Raw genomic sequence first — 16,395 nt, forward strand, 5'->3', positions numbered from 1 at the left:
CCTTGGAGAATTCCTCTCAATAATACACTGATGAGCCTTGTGTGTTTAAGCAACTGTCTTCCACCCTTGATTTTTGTGAGGTCTTTAAGATGCAGCCTGACAGGCTCTTCCAGCCTGTTTCTGTGCTCTGTCAGCTTAGTTCTCACCTCGTACATTTTCATTCCTTTTCCTCCTCATTGTGGTTCGATGTTCTTCGTCATTTTACTTGGTTACAACTTGACATACATTTCTTTCTCTATTTATTAAGAGACTGGCCATGGCAAACTTTGAGTTCCAGGTTGCTGTAACATGTCAGCTTATTTTCTGTTCGCAGAAAGCAGCTCAGCTGACAGGCCTGTCGTGCAGACCTCGGGACAGAACGGCTGGCTGTCCCTCAAGCACAGTGTGAACATTTCTAATTCGGAATGTGTCTTCTCCACATGCTTTCCGCACTGCTCTTGAGTGGTGCTCAACTTCCAGATGGATCTACGGACAGGAAGGGAATTTATTTTCACTCACGGAGTCAAAGTAGATGGAACGCAGCATCCCTGTGTGTCTGACTCTGGTGCAGTTTGATCAGTCAGCCCAGTCCTTCAGGAGCAGTGGGAAGTGCAGGACCTGACCAAGTAATCACAGGGCCTGGTGTATTGGTTACGCCCCATTTTAAAGCAGTCACCTAATTTGCATGTAATGAGATTCAGATAGTTTTATGTTTGGTCAATCATATTTGTAACTCTCAAGGGTACAGATCAAATATCTATTTATAAACTGTCAGCTATGTTTTCTATATATATATAATATATTTTAGGATTGATGTGTTAGATTAAAGTTCTTCTTATGATGTTGTTATGTTCAAATGTTTGGTAAGCTTTTTGTTTTTTCCCCTAAGGGAGATTTTTGCCTTATGGTACATGTGTTCCCTGGAGAGAGAAAATGAAAAATCACCCCCCCACCACCACCAGGGGGATTGCCATGGCACAGGTCCTTCTCCTTCATTATCCTCTCAGGGTCTTGAGCACGCATGCACACACACCTGGCGTGAGTTTTTCAAGTCATCAAGGATGGGACTCGAACTGCAGTTGACCTTGTGGGGAGTCTAGTGCAGTAACCACTACACCACCTGCTGGCCTTCCTAAGCATCTTTAAGCCTCATTCCTGTGTCATCTCTTGTGTCACTGTTTGAATCATCTTGCAGTTTCCCAGGGCATAATTTCTTGACTTTCGCTTACATGGTTCAGAACACAGGCCTTGTTCAGCCCCCTGTCTAGCTATCACTAGAACTTGTATAAGTACCCAGTCACAAAACCGGAGAGCAACATTGTTTTGTATCATTTAAGGTTTTACTTGATCCTTTCTGGTGCTTTTTTACAATGGAACTTTGCACTTTATTGCTTTCTAAAATGACTTAGAAAAGGTTAGTCTTGAACTCACTAATATTTAGAACATGTAGGTCATACTACCAAGTGTAGTCCCAAACTATGTAGAACCTTTAGTTGACTTCTTTTTTTCCTCTTGTCATAGAATTTGATAATGCTCTCAAACCAGCAAATACTGAGGTTGCTTTAGGTTAGAGTCTTCTCTGATGGTGCTCTGGTAGTTCAATCAGATAATAACCAGCCATGTGAACAGCTTTATACAGTTAACATCATATGCAAATTCCCTGTTATGAAGCATACAAGACAATATATGAGAAATGATAAAATTTGAGAGATAATCTGAGATTGATGGGAGATAAGAATCACTGAAGACATAAGACCAAATTTATTTTATTTATTTATTTTTTTTTTTAGAGGTTTTTTGCAGTAGGGTACGTGCACTTGCCAGAAAGAGAGAGACAGAGAGACAGAAAGCAAGAAATAACCCCGCAGGGGGACAGCCATGCCGCAATCCCTTCTCTTCCATTCTTCTCTCTGGATCTTGGGCATGCATGCATACACACATGCCTGGCATGAGTTTAAGCCACCAGGTCTGGGACTTGAACCATGGTCAACTACATGGGAGTCCAGTGACATAGCCATTATGCCAACTGCTGGTCCCAACCTGCTTTATTCTTCTATCAACTCAGCCACAAGGGCCTATGTCTTCCTGTTTGTCATGAGGAGGCTGGGACCCTGAAATTGATATGCTTTATCCAGAGGTCCCAGCCAGTAAAGGATAAAGCTGGGACTTAAACCCAGGAAGGTCTTTCTGTAAAGCTCACGATGTTGACCTCTTGTTCCAGTGGAAAGGATGCCTTAATGCAAGCAGGTTTCATATTTCCAGCAGAGAAAGGTGAGGTTTTGAAACCTCCAGTTGCCTTTGGATTTCAGAGTAGATGGAAGACATCCTCTGTCCCAAAGACACCAGCGTACCAGGGACCTCACGCTGCACTTGCTCCACCTTCAGGCTCTTTTCTTCTAACATTTACTCGGTGGCTTTATTCTTAGAGGGGAAATACCAACTTATAAACTGACCCAACCCTCTCTATCATCTTAGAAAATAACATCTTCATATTCTTGCACCCTATCAAAGCTGTGATTCATGCCATCCACAAGCAAACAGAAGTAACAAGGATTTTTTTTCTCTTGTCCTAAAAGGGTATACAAGGAGATGCAATTTATGAAGCTTCGTGGTACTACTCTCTCAATTCTTTCCAGTTTACTACAAACAATTCCAAAAATACAACTCCCCCGATCATATTCTGCCTTTCTGACACTGTAACTCTCATTTCTTCTCTTTCCCCTTCAGTGGACGCACCTGAATTCTCAAACTTGCAGTCCCTGCAGACTTCCCCAGGTTGTTACAAAAATATTAAGACCATATTTAAAAGCCAGAGATTTGCCCTGCAATCTGAGTGGCTGGGGTATTTTAAAATGAAATCAGAATGCCTTACTGCCCTGTCTCTCTGGCTGGTGACAGAGCTGTTTCTTTCTGCAGGAGGGAACGGCCTTTTTGGTCAGAGCATGCATCACCCAGCTCACCCCTGTCCCTGTCCATCATTGCTCTTCTTTCTAAAGTGTATCTTTTAGAAAGGATCACCCCTATCAGGGTCTTGATGCTCTGATCCATCCCCAGTCTCAGCCAGCCTGAATGAGAGAGATCCCAGAACATGAACCCAGGGCTTGGACCATGCAGAGCTTGCTGCATTCCAGCTACTCTGCCAACCGGCTCCAGTCCCCCTGTCCTTTATGGGTTCTCTGATATTCAAACTGATAGCATTTGTACCCCCCCTTTTATTTTCCTAAAGAGAATATTTCTCTGTGTTCATGTCTTTATCTAAAGCAGGAAATGGAAAGATCAACAAAGAAGACAACAGGTAATAAGAAGCAATTACTTGTGACTGTGAAGTACTGGTTGCAACCCAAAAAGTTTATGCTCAGACTGAAGAGCTAGACTCGAGTCACTTGCCTGGCCACTGTAGACATTCGGAATGATGACCTTGATCATAGATCAACACAATGTGCTCCCTTCTACTGTCTGCCTTCTCCTTCCCGGGTCTACTTCTCCTCCAAGCCATTTTAAGATTACACATAGCCAATAACCCTTCTCAGGATTGGAAATTAAGACTGGGTATTTAGGGATGCTCCATGAAGACCCAGAGGGAAGGAGCAAATCTATAAAAATTCCCAGAAATAAAATGGAGAAACTTATAACATGTAGGTGATTATAATTATGGAGTCTAAGTTAGGATAAGGCCAAGAAGGGCAGCTTCATCTTCCTTACCAGAAATCTGATTATTAGGGCCAGCACAGAGCAGTACATGGATTGAGTCCCAGAAGATCATCACCCAGAGCCATTCAGTTAGTAAGATTCATAAAAGTTGAAGGAATTTAATAATGTAAACCAGTTTTTCATGGACCACTCATGTTGAGATGCCCTAAGAATCCCCTGAGGACCAGCAGATGGCATAATGGTTATGTCGCTGGGCTCCCACGTAGTTGATGGCAGTTCAAGTCCCAGATTCAGTGGCTAAAAACTCACACTGAGCACGTGTGAATGCATGCCCCAAATCCTGAGAGGAAGGGATGGGATTACGGTGTGGCCATCCCCCTGGGCAGTGATTTCTTGCTTCCTGTCTCTCTGTCTCTGCAACAAGTGTACACGCCCTAGAGCAAAAGTCTCTAAAGAAAAAAAGAATCCCCTGGCCCAAACAAAAAGTTGGAAAAGTTATTTTATCATTTTTCTAGAAGAGTCACAATATATTTTTATATAATAAAGGCTCCGAGATGTCTCACAGTAAAGAAACCAATGTAACTTCATCCCAGTGCTTCCAAAATTTATCATATTATTAAACTGTACAAATAACAATTTTTAACTTCTTGTGGAATTAATGACCTCCCTAATTATTTTTGTGATAAACTTCTCTATGCAATACAGATTATTTTAAAGATGACTGTCCCTTTAAGACCTTTTTATTTGTGACTCTACTTGTTACCATCCTATATTGCGCATGTCTGTTATAAGCTTAACTTAGAAAATTTCCTTGGGACTATATATTTCTTGAAGTAATTGCATTTACCAGTATACAGTGTGTGTGTGTATAATGTTAAAGTTTTAAATCAAAGGGTCCCCTTTTATGAGACGTCCCCCAAAATCTATTCTTTATGCCCTTTGATGTCTTTCTCAAGGGAATACGATTTTCTGCTTTGATGTTCTCTTGTAACCTAGGTTCTTTGTTTTTGTTTTTAGAGAGAGATTTTTGCTATAAGGTGTGTGCACTCACTGAAGAGACAGAGAGAGAGAGAGACAGAGACAGAAAGCGAGAAATCACCCACAGGGAAGATGACCATCTCTTCTCTTCCATTCTCCTCTTGGGATCTTGGGTGTGCACGCACACGTGCCCAGAGTGAGTTTCAGCCACCAGGTCTGAGACTCAAACCTCTGTTGACTACGTGGGAGTCCAGTAACATAACCATGACACCATCTGCAGGTCCCCATAACCCAGGTACCGTAACTTGGCTTTTTATTAGAGTGAGTATAGCACATGGCATATGATAGCATGACGTGTTTGTGGACCCGTATTGAACAAAGCATAAACTTCATGATAAACAAGGCACTTACCTGCCATTCTTGTTATTTTCCCATTATTGACTTTTTTCTTGTTCAGCGCTGAGTTTCAAATGGAGACTCCTTGAGATTTCTTCTAATCACTGAGAAGTGAATTAGTCAGCCAGGCCAGGGAGGGCTTTAGCAGTTACTGAGCTTTTCGGCAGACATGAATTACCAGCGAGTCTGGCTGTTGATAGAGAGCTGTTTAGCCATGATTAACATTCTTCTCTGCTGTTAAGGAAAACTCGTTTTTACATTCGTAACATTGGCAAGCATGAAGATGCCTCTGTATTTGTACAGGCGTGTGTATATCTGTGTATGCGCATGCATGCTTGTGTATGCAGAGAATAGGTTAACAACTAAGTCTACGTCTTTCAATAAACTTAAATAGGTTTTATTTACAAGTCTGTTTTGTCAGGGAACAAAGTGATATTAGCAAATAATTAGAAATAAACCCCCAAATATACATTTGAGAAGATCTTCACTTATTTAGATTTTTCAGGGGTTAGGGGGAACATTTATAATTAGTAAAACCTCATTAAAATAGGGGCAAGCAGGCAGCATGGTGGTTAAGGCACTGGCCAACTGCAGTTTGAGTCTTGCACCTGGCGGTTTAAAAATAATGCCAGGCGTGGGAACCAGCAGTTGGCGTAATGGCTATGTCGCTGGACTCCCCCGTAGTCGACCACGGTTTGTGTCCCGGACCCGGTGGCTTAAAACTCACGCTGGGCGCATGTGCATGCGTGCCCAAGATCCCGAGAGGAGAATGGAGGAGAAGGGATTGCGGCGTGACCATCCCCCCTGGGGGGTGATTTCTCGCTTTCTGTCTCTCTGTCTGTCTCTGTCTGTCTGGCGAGCGCACGCGCCCTATAGCAAAAATCTCTCTCCACCCCAAAAATAAATAAATAATAATACCAGGCATGTATGCATGCATGCTCCAAATCCTGAGACGAGAATGGATTGCAACATGGCCATCCCCCTTGGAGAGTGATTTCTCACTTTCTCTCACTTTTCCTCTCATTTTCTCTCTCTCTGATGCAGTTAAAAAAAATTGAGATTACCATAACAGTTAAATGTTATAAATAATTTTCAACATTCTACAAAACTATTTGTTTTAGTTAACCATTTATTTTTTTTTAATTGTTTATACTACTTTTGATTTTGTCAGAAGGCGCACATGTTCACAGGAGAGGGATGGGGATGGTGGTGAGAAACAGCCCCGCAGGATAGGTCAGGCTGCAATCCCTTCTCCATATCTCCCTTCTTTAAGGATTGTGGTCATGCCCACACATAGGTTCAAAGTGTTTTCAAGCTGCTAAGTCCTGTGCTCAAACCACACCATCGGTCATGTGGGATTGAGCCTCTTTCACTACCACACCACTGACTGACCCTTACAATTATTTTTAATCAAGATGTAATAACTGCATATATTTATGCAATTCAGAGCGATCTTTTAGTATATGAATATAATGTGTAACTATCAAATGGGGGTAATTAACATCTCTATCATCTCAAATATGTATCAGTACTATGTGTTGGAGGCATTCAAAATTCTCTCTTTTAGCTATTTGGAAAATACAACCAGTTAGTGTTACCTGTAGTTACCGTATTGTGGTATAAACCACTGGAACTTACTCGTCTTATCTTAAGTGTAATTTGTATCCATTAGTCAGTATCTCCTTATTTCCCCTCCCCTCTCCTTTCCAAGCCTCTAATAATACTGTGTTATTAGAAAAGTCATGATACGTTTCTGCATAGAAAAACACAGAAAAAATACATAATGACTTTCTCGAGTATTTCTAATACTATTCTGATACTATTCTACTTTAAACGTTTTCTTCTTTTTTTTTTTCCCTACTTTCAATTTCTATTAGGATTTCTTTAGTTTTCACATTTAAAACAAAAACATGATTTTATTATAGAAAAATGCATCACGACTTTTCCAAAAACCTAATAGTTTCTATGCCTGGCTTATTTTACTTAACATAATGGGGTTCACGTTTGTCCACACTGTCCCAAATGACAGAGTTTCATTCTTTGAAATAGCCAAGTAGTGTTCTATTGTGTATGTGTATCACATTTTCTTTATCTGTTTGTTGAAGACAGGTAGGTTGATTCCATATCTTGGCTATGTAAACAGGGTTGCAGTGAACATGGGAGGCAGATATCCTTTGGACATGCTGATTATTATTCCTTCATAGCAGAATCTAACCAAGGTTACTGGTTATGTATTGATGTGTTTATTATTATTTTCTTTTACAATTTTCTTCTGTTTTATGTCTATTTTCTGACCCAAGCAGAGAGTTAACTTTTAAGTCAGCTAGTTCAAACTTATAGAAAGGAAATGAGGGACCAGCTGTTAGCATAATGGCTTTGTTGCTGGACTCCCATGTAGTTGACTGCGGTTCGAGTCCCGGACCCAGCTTAAAAAAACTCACGTCAAGCACGTGTGTGTGCGTGCCCAAGGTCCTGAGAGGATAATGGAGGAGATGGGATTGCGGCATGGCCATCACCCCCAGGGGGTGATTTCTTGCTTTCTGTCTCTCTCTGTTTGTCTGGCGAGCACAGGTGCCCTATAGCAAAAAACCTCTACAAAAAAAAAAGAAAGGAAATAAGGAAATGAATACTTTTTAAAAATATTAGGATTTTTAAAAAATCTGTTTTAACTTAGTTTTCAGAATTTCAATTGTAGCTGCCCCTGCCCTGTGCATTTGTATTATCTTGGGTTCTGAATGCCAGTAAACTGGAAAGACCAAGTCAAGCTTGAACCCAACATCACCCAGGGGTCTCTTCGCTTCATTTTATAACTGTATTCCATGGTAGACCTGTTTTCTCTTGGCCCCTACTGCTTCTCTATTTCCTGCACAGGGTTTCATTCTTGTGCTTTACACTTGGCAATACTATTTTGTTTCCAGGTTTCCTAAGCAGTTTGGTTAAGACTCCCACCTCTGTGTGTGTTTTTCTATTTTCCAGTGGTTCAAATGACCCACTGAGGCCCCCTTGGTGTGTTTCTGGAAGTTGGGAAACTCCTCTAGCAGTGCCTGATCACTCAGGAGTTTGGGATAGTATCAACCTCAGAAATAGGTGCATGCTAACTTAGGAATAAAAGTATATAGAAAATAATGGAACACAGAATTGAGAGAAGGAGAAGGAGAGAGCTCCAAAAAGACCCAAATGAAGCAGTTCATGAATTGAGGGACTAATGCCTATGTGGTAGTGACTGCTGTTACATGTGTGACCCCATGTAGGTTTTCAAAAACTTCTGTTTAAGGAAGGAGAACAAATTGGGGTACATGTTACTTATACAGAGTCCTAGAGGTCTAATTTTAAGTTGAGTCTGAGAACCATAGAATTGCAGGGTCTTGGAGCATAGTGGTTTAGGCTCTGGGCTCCCCCATGGTGGACCACAGTTCAAGTCCCAAACCTGGCAGCTTGAAATTCACACCAGGCTCATGTGTGTGTGTGCCTAAAATTCCAAGAGGAGAATGGAGAAGGTACTGTGGCATGGCCGTCCCCACTGAGGGGTGATTTCTCACTTTCTCTCTGTCTCTCAGCAGGCACACACACACTATAGCAAAAATCTTTCTTAAAAAAAAAAAAGAATTGCAGGGTCTTTTAAGAAGTATTTTTGCTGATTTTAAGGGTTAAGGAGGCTCTGGTCAATGTATACTTGTAAGGAGCGTCTCAGGAAAATGTTTGGCAGCTTGGTTACTCCAGTCTGAAATCAGCCTGGTCTGTCATGTTGTATTGCCATCCTTTTTTTACCTCACAGTGGCCTGGGAGCCGAAAGGTTAAAGCTGGAAGTGGAGAGTTATAGCATGCCATTTTATTTGAAATATCTTTTTAAAGAGTAATTTTTAAAAGTCATTTGTCACAGCATGATTAATGTGCATGGGGACATGGATGAGTGAAAGTTGAAACTGCATATTATCAGCACTCCAGTAGGAGGCAAGGAATAAAATATGACGATAATTATTTTGAACATTTTTAAACACAGCATAGCAGGTTCCCATCTTCTCATCATTAAAGATAGACCCTGGTTTTTTAAATCCCCACTGTCAGATATTAAGGAACGTACTCATGTGTGTGCATGCACACACACATCCGTATCTATATCTCTTGTCAGAAATTAAAATGGGGTGAAAACACTATGCTTGAAAAGAATTATTCCCTGCTCATTATCTCAGCAGAATTTTTAAGTAATATTGATGTAAGTTGTAAAACTTTTAAAAAGCAGTGAGGAAATACTTCTCACAACTAATTATTTTAAATTCAATATGATCCCAACATACACTGCCTCACATGTGCTAGTTTATGTATCTAGTCTACTTTGACAGACATTAGCGATAACCATGGTTACCAATCGATCACAACTGCTCTTTAGTCATCCAACGTACTGAAAAAATAATTAATGAGTGCTTCTTTTAAACCTTCTTTGTGTGGAGTATGCGTAATAGCCCTAGACTTAACGCTGAACGTTTTTGCGTCATGGAGAGGCAAGATGTGTTAGTTCTGATTTCATTTCTACTGCTCGATACTTGAATAATACTGGTTCACTTCATTCTCAGTTTCAGTTCTCTGTATTAATGATAGGGATAGTGAAAAAATATATCTCACAGAGTTACTGTGACATTTAAATGAGTCTCTGCAAGTCACAAAAGCCATGTCTCCTGTGTCATCTTAATTCTGTGACTCGTCTTGCACTAACCCTTGGGAACATCAGCACATCACGAGAGGTCATAGGAAAATAGATCACCTCAAGATCAAGATAAGACCAAGGTAGACACAATGTATGTTATTTGTCACTGTGATGAGATGACCGAAGGAGCAAGCTGTGCACAATCACAGTAGACAGGATACCCAACCACCTCAAAACTTCTTGTTTCTGGTTGAAACTTTCCCTATTGCCCTCAAACTGAAGCACCAGCTATATCTTATAAAGCATATTTTCTCCACATAAAATTAAGAAGGTATGTAATGAACAATTTTTACATCAGGCATCCCCTCTTGTTTTAATATCAAGACCTCTATTTTTCTTTGGAAAATCATTCCCCGAAAGTAACCAATAACATAGAGTCTCCACCCCTGCCTTTTTACACATGAACATGAACCAAAATCCCACAGGGTTATAAAATTTGTGTCTATTATTTGAAGTTGCATATGACATAGTATGTTTTTTCCAGCATGATTTGTTAGAGAAAGATTATGCATCTTGAGTCATTTATTTCTACTTTGTTTGTTCTAATTATTGTTGATGTTTATGCCAGAGTTTATTCTTCCATGCCCTTTTGGGAAGGGCTTTCAGTCCATTCTCCAACTTTTCCTCTTACCGTTTACGAAGATGATAATATCTCTACATACACATGCGAGAGCTTCTGTATGATAATTCACCTAAAAGGGGAATTCGTGGGTCTCACGCAATAAAAACACCTTCAATTTAATTGATATTGTTGATTGATACTTTGGTTATTTTTAATCAAGTTTATTATTTTTCTTTTTTTTTTTGGAGAGATTTTCACTGTAGGGCGCATGCGCTCGCCAGACAGACAGAGAGAGACATAGAGACAGAAAGCGAGAAATCACCCCCCAGGGGGGATGGTCAAAGCCATGTCTCCTGTGTCATCTTAATTCTGTGACTCGTCTTGCACTAACCCTTGGGAACATCAGCACATCACGAGAGGTCATAGGAAAATAGATCACCTCAAGATCAAGATAAGACCAAGGTAGACACAATGTATGTTATTTGTCACTGTGATGAGATGACCGAAGGAGCAAGCTGTGCACAATCACAGTAGACAGGATACCCAACCACCTCAAAACTTCTTGTTTCTGGTTGAAACTTTCCCTATTGCCCTCAAACTGAAGCACCAGCTATATCTTATAAAGCATATTTTCTCCACATAAAATTAAGAAGGTATGTAATGAACAATTTTTACATCAGGCATCCCCTCTTGTTTTAATATCAAGACCTCTATTTTTCTTTGGAAAATCATTCCCCGAAAGTAACCAATAACATAGAGTCTCCACCCCTGCCTTTTTACACATGAACATGAACCAAAATCCCACAGGGTTATAAAATTTGTGTCTATTATTTGAAGTTGCATATGACATAGTATGTTTTTTCCAGCATGATTTGTTAGAGAAAGATTATGCATCTTGAGTCATTTATTTCTACTTTGTTTGTTCTAATTATTGTTGATGTTTATGCCAGAGTTTATTCTTCCATGCCCTTTTGGGAAGGGCTTTCAGTCCATTCTCCAACTTTTCCTCTTACCGTTTACGAAGATGATAATATCTCTACATACACATGCGAGAGCTTCTGTATGATAATTCACCTAAAAGGGGAATTCGTGGGTCTCACGCAATAAAAACACCTTCAATTTAATTGATATTGTTGATTGATACTTTGGTTATTTTTAATCAAGTTTATTATTTTTCTTTTTTTTTTTGGAGAGATTTTCACTGTAGGGCGCATGCGCTCGCCAGACAGACAGAGAGAGACATAGAGACAGAAAGCGAGAAATCACCCCCCAGGGGGGATGGTCACGCCGCAATCCCCACTCCTCCATTCTCCTCTCGGGATCTTGGGCACGCACGCACATGCGCCTGGAATGAGTTTTAAGCCACTGGGTCCGGGACACGAACCGCGGTCGACTACGTGTGAGTCCAGCGACATAGCCATTACGCTAACTGCTGGTTCCCAAGTTTATTATTTTTCTGAGTTGAGTTTCTCATATAATTTAGTTATCATCTCATTAAAAGATACAGTTTTTTTTTCTTTTAAATTATTTATTTCACCAAGGGTAAAAGAAACTTCCTCTAATTGTATTAGGTTGTCGGGAAAGTCACAATGTGTTTTTGCATAGAAAAATGCGACCCAATATATCTTTTTTTTTCTTTTATTTTTTTTATCATCATCATAATCTTCTTTATATTACATTGGATTACTTATAACTTTACAGTGTATTACATTGCTTTTTCAAAAGGGAATGCCATGCATGTCAGTCAGTACAGAGACATTAATCTCCCCACTTCAACATTCAATATCTTTTCTATGTTTTCCCCAATTATTATTATTATTATTCTAATTATTTTTTAAAACAGTCAATTGCTATTTCTCATTTTGCTTGTAAAAATACTTTGCCCAACATGAAATACTTCTCAGACCAATCCAGTTGAGAATACTATACATGTCAACATCAACAGTTAATAAGCCCTATCTGTCTTCACCAACCATGGATATTACTAAATGTTTATGTTTTTATCATTTTGATGAGTAAAATTACCTTATTTTGATCATTAGTGCAGTTTCCTTGTTTATTTCCACTTTAATGTCCTCTTGTGCAAGCCAACTCTTAATACCCTTTGTCAGTTTTTCTGCCGATGATTAGCCTCTCAGGTTTAAAAAGTATTCTATTGCTAGATGTTGGATTTTATATATATGGTGGGGAAGTCATATTAATTGTGTCTCCCAACTTAACCTTTTATGTTTTTGAAAAATGTATGTTAAAGTATCCCACTGTAATATACATTTTTGTTTCACTTTTCCTATATATTATAATGACCTCTTCCTTCCTATTAAATATTTTTATTTTAAATTATGTTATTTTTCATATGTAGGCTTTCTCAGTTTTTGTTTAATGCATTTCTCAATATTTTTGTTATTAAATTTATGATAGGTCTTTTGTAAGCATTGTCTATCTGGATTTCTAAAAATTCATTTGAAATTTTTTTTTCTTTTTTTTTTTTTTTTTTGCTATAGGGCATGTGTGCTCGCCAGAAAGACAGAGAGAGACAGACAGCCAGAAAGCGAGAAATCACCCCCCAGAGGGGATGGCCACACCACAATCCCTTCTCCTCCATTCTCCTCTCAGAATCTTGGGAACACGTGCACAAGCACCCAGCGTGAGTTTAAGCCACGGGGTCTGGGACTTGAACCACAGTCGACTACATGGGAGTTCAGTGACATAACCATTACACTAACTGCTGGTCCCGAAAATATTTTTTTAATGTTGAGTTCATCACTAAATCTTTGTTGTGATTGCTGATATATATGGATTTATGTGTGCTATTTTTAAATTTCTGTGTTGTACTATTTTATTTGCCTTTTATTGTTTCTTTACTCTCCTTTAAGATTGAACTTTTTTTCATTTCTTTCTTCCCTCTTCTAGGCAACTATATATTTTATTTCTACTTCTTTCCTGATAACTCTGAAATTATAGCATCTACATTTGACTTTAAAATTAAAAGTTGTTGGTATTTTATTTTCCTATCAGAAAATACTAGATTTTCTTGAAGGAAGGTATCTTGCTTACCTACTTCCACATTCTCTAGTTATATCTACCTTTCTGCAGTTCTAGTATTTACAAATCCCTTCACATGTATCCTTATTATAGTTTGTACTATCTGTAGTGTTATTTTACTTAGATTAATGCACATAATAAAAATTTCCTTGTGTGGGACCAGCAGTTAGGGTAATGGCTATGTCACTGGACTCCCATGTAGTCGACCAAGGTTTGAGTCCCAGACCCAGTGGCTTAAACTCATGCCGGGTGTGGGTGTGTGTGTGCCCAAGATCCCAAAAGGAGAATGGAGGAGAAGGGATTGCAGCATGGCCATTCCCCTGAGGGGGTGCTTTCTTGATTTTTGTCTCTCTGTCTCTCTCTGTCTTTCTGGCGAGAGCACGCGCCCTATAGAAAAAACTTCTCAAAAAAATTTCCTTGTGCATCCTTTCTTTTTACATACTACTCATTCAACAGGTTCTCTCTCTCCCTCTCCTTCTCTCTTTTTGATATACCGCTTTTAGCATTCATTTCAATAAGGGTACATGAGTGTCGATCTTTGTCTGAAATTGCCTTCATTGTGCCCTTATTTTCTTTTTAGAAACATATTTATTGGGGCCAGCAGGTGGTGAAGTAAAGGTGCTAAATTCCCGTATGTCCAATCATGGTTTGAGTCCTGAACCTGGCAGCATGAAAAATCATGCCAGATGCATTTACGTGTATTCCCAAAACCCCAGGAAGAGAATGGGAAGAGAAGGGATTGTGGCATGCCATCCCTCCTGGTGATGATTTCAGTCTTCCTCTCTCACTGTCTCTCTCTCTCCCCCAACATCCCCCGACAAGAGCATGTGCCCTGTAGCATAAATCTTAAAAATAAATAAATAAATAAAAAATAAATAAAAATTCTTATTTCTTCCACAAGAGGGAGAGTGACAGAATAAAACAGAGAAAGATACCCCCATTAGAGTTGTCACACCACAATCTACCCTAACTTTCAGCCAACTTGAACTGTATGCACACATACATATAGTTATGGATGTCTTGGGATATGAACCTATGACCTTTTTTATGTAGGTCCGGTTATGTTACCACTGAACCACAATATGAACCATTTGTACTAACCGTTTTTTAATCTTAATTGCCAGAGGGTGTATGTGCACCCACCAGAAAAAGAGAGACAAAAAGAGGGAATGAGAGAAAGCATCCTGCAGTGGGATGTGGTCTTTCTGCAAACTCTTCTCCGTTTTTACTTCCTATCAGTATTTCAAGCATGCCCCAGTGCTGGGATTCTAACCACAGGCTAGTCATGGTGGATCCAGCTCTTTTCACCACTGTGAGACAGGCTGGGCCTGCTCTTACTTTTGATTGACAGTTTAGTTAGGTATAAAATCTGTGCTAACATTTGACAACTTTTTGTCTTTCAACACATTTAAAAGTACTCTTCAACTGTTTTCAGGGTCTCGTATTACTTAGGATTATTTTTTTTCATTTTAAATTAACTTGCTGTTCCTTCTTTTTATTTTTTAAAAGGCATTTTTGTCTCTCTTTTGTTTCTTGTCTTTAATTCCCCTATGAAAATGACACATGTAATTTTTTAAAAGAATTATTTTATTTACCTTTATTTACTTATTCATTTATTTTAATTTGACCACAGAGGAACAGAGAGAGAGGGAGAAAATGAGAAAGCAAGCCACCAGGTCTGAGACTCAAACCACAATCAACCATGTGGCAGTCCAGCACCCTTAACCATGACACCACCTGCTGCCCCCAACACATGTAATTTTTAAAATATGCATTACTGTGCCCTTTTAAATCAAAATTGATATTACTCATATATTGAAGAAAAACTTTAGCCATTTTGTCTCTAAATATTAGTTCACCACCCTTCTCTCTAATTTTCTTGTGAAAGTCCTTCATAGCCTCTCCATCTCCATGTCTAGTAACATAACTTTCATTTTCTCCAATTTACCAGTCTTGGCATGGTCATGCTGCAATCCTTTCTCCTCAGAGAATTGAGAAATATTGTGAATTTCTCAAACTGTCTCCAAGATTACTGATTATAGTTTCTTCTGCATCTAATCTAACACTTTTTATTCGTTTAGTTTTTGCCGTAGGGCACTTGTGCTTGTTGGATAAAGAAAGAAACTGAGAGAGAGAGAAGGTAAGAAATCAATTCCTGGGGGGAAGGCTGTGCAGCAGTCCTTTCTCCATTCTCCTGTAAGGATTTTGGACAGGCAGGCACAAGTGCCTGGTATGGTTTTCAAGCCACCAGGTCCAGGACTTGAACTGCAGTAGGCCATGTAGGAATCCAAAGCTGTAACCACCACACCACCTGCTGGCCCCCAACTTTAACCCTTTTGATAGGTTGCCTTATGCCCATAGATTTAATTTCTATATTTGTAATTTAAGGTAACCAACTTTTAAAAATATGTCCATCTTTCTTAATCCCTGTAGTATTTCAACTTTTTAAGTTATTCTTATCTATGTTTTCTTTTATGTCTTTGATCCTTTAAGCCCAGTATTTTATAGCATCTGTCAGATAGTTTTATTACCTGAATCATGAGAGATTGCTGTGTCTGTTATCTCTCTCATTGACTCTCATTCTCATTTATGTGGTTCATAATTTTGCTGGAAAGCTTTTCTTTGGTGGAAACTGCTGTTTATATTTAGGATCTATATACCTTGTTCTGTGGAAGATCAGATGAACATTTAATTTTCCAGGAGTCTTAGAGTTTTACCAGCCTAGGATTAGTTTTTATATTATATTTTCATTATGAGTATCTAACACTATATGAAGAGAGTGAATTTAGACTGCAAACAGTGAATAGTTGATGCTTGAGATGTTTTTCCTATTAATACTTTTACTGGTGAGTCAAAATCTTTTGTTGTGTTATAATAGAGGGAACTATATTTCCTGAGTCCTAGTTTTATGCAAGGTTCTTCTTACCTTCTGTGGACTCAAAAACATCTCTTCCATTCCCAAGAAGACTATAATAGATAATATTTTTCTGCAATAGCCTGTCTCTAGGTACTCTGACCTTCTTTCTCTGCCTCGTACCTTTGTGGCATTAGAGGTTTGTATTTAATTTTCCTCTTTATGTTTGCT

The 16,395-nt window shown here is 39.1% G+C and overlaps 1 protein-coding gene across 1 annotated transcript in view; it reads left to right on the plus strand.

Annotated features, from left to right (window-relative positions):
* GRM7 (glutamate metabotropic receptor 7) overlaps positions 1-16,395 on the plus strand; it is a 1,001,339-nt gene that overhangs the window by 583,733 nt on the left and 401,211 nt on the right. Inside the window, exons 12-15 of the mRNA XM_027769777.1 lie at positions 2,201-2,250; positions 2,707-2,821; positions 3,206-3,274; positions 7,110-7,113. Of these exons, the coding sequence (XP_027625578.1) occupies positions 2,201-2,250; positions 2,707-2,821; positions 3,206-3,274; positions 7,110-7,113 (238 nt within the window). The remainder of the gene's footprint in view (positions 1-2,200; positions 2,251-2,706; positions 2,822-3,205; positions 3,275-7,109; positions 7,114-16,395) is intronic.

Source organism: Tupaia chinensis, unplaced genomic scaffold (assembly GCF_000334495.1).
Source record: "Tupaia chinensis unplaced genomic scaffold, TupChi_1.0 Scaffold000089_1, whole genome shotgun sequence".
Lineage (NCBI taxonomy): Eukaryota > Metazoa > Chordata > Mammalia > Scandentia > Tupaiidae > Tupaia > Tupaia belangeri.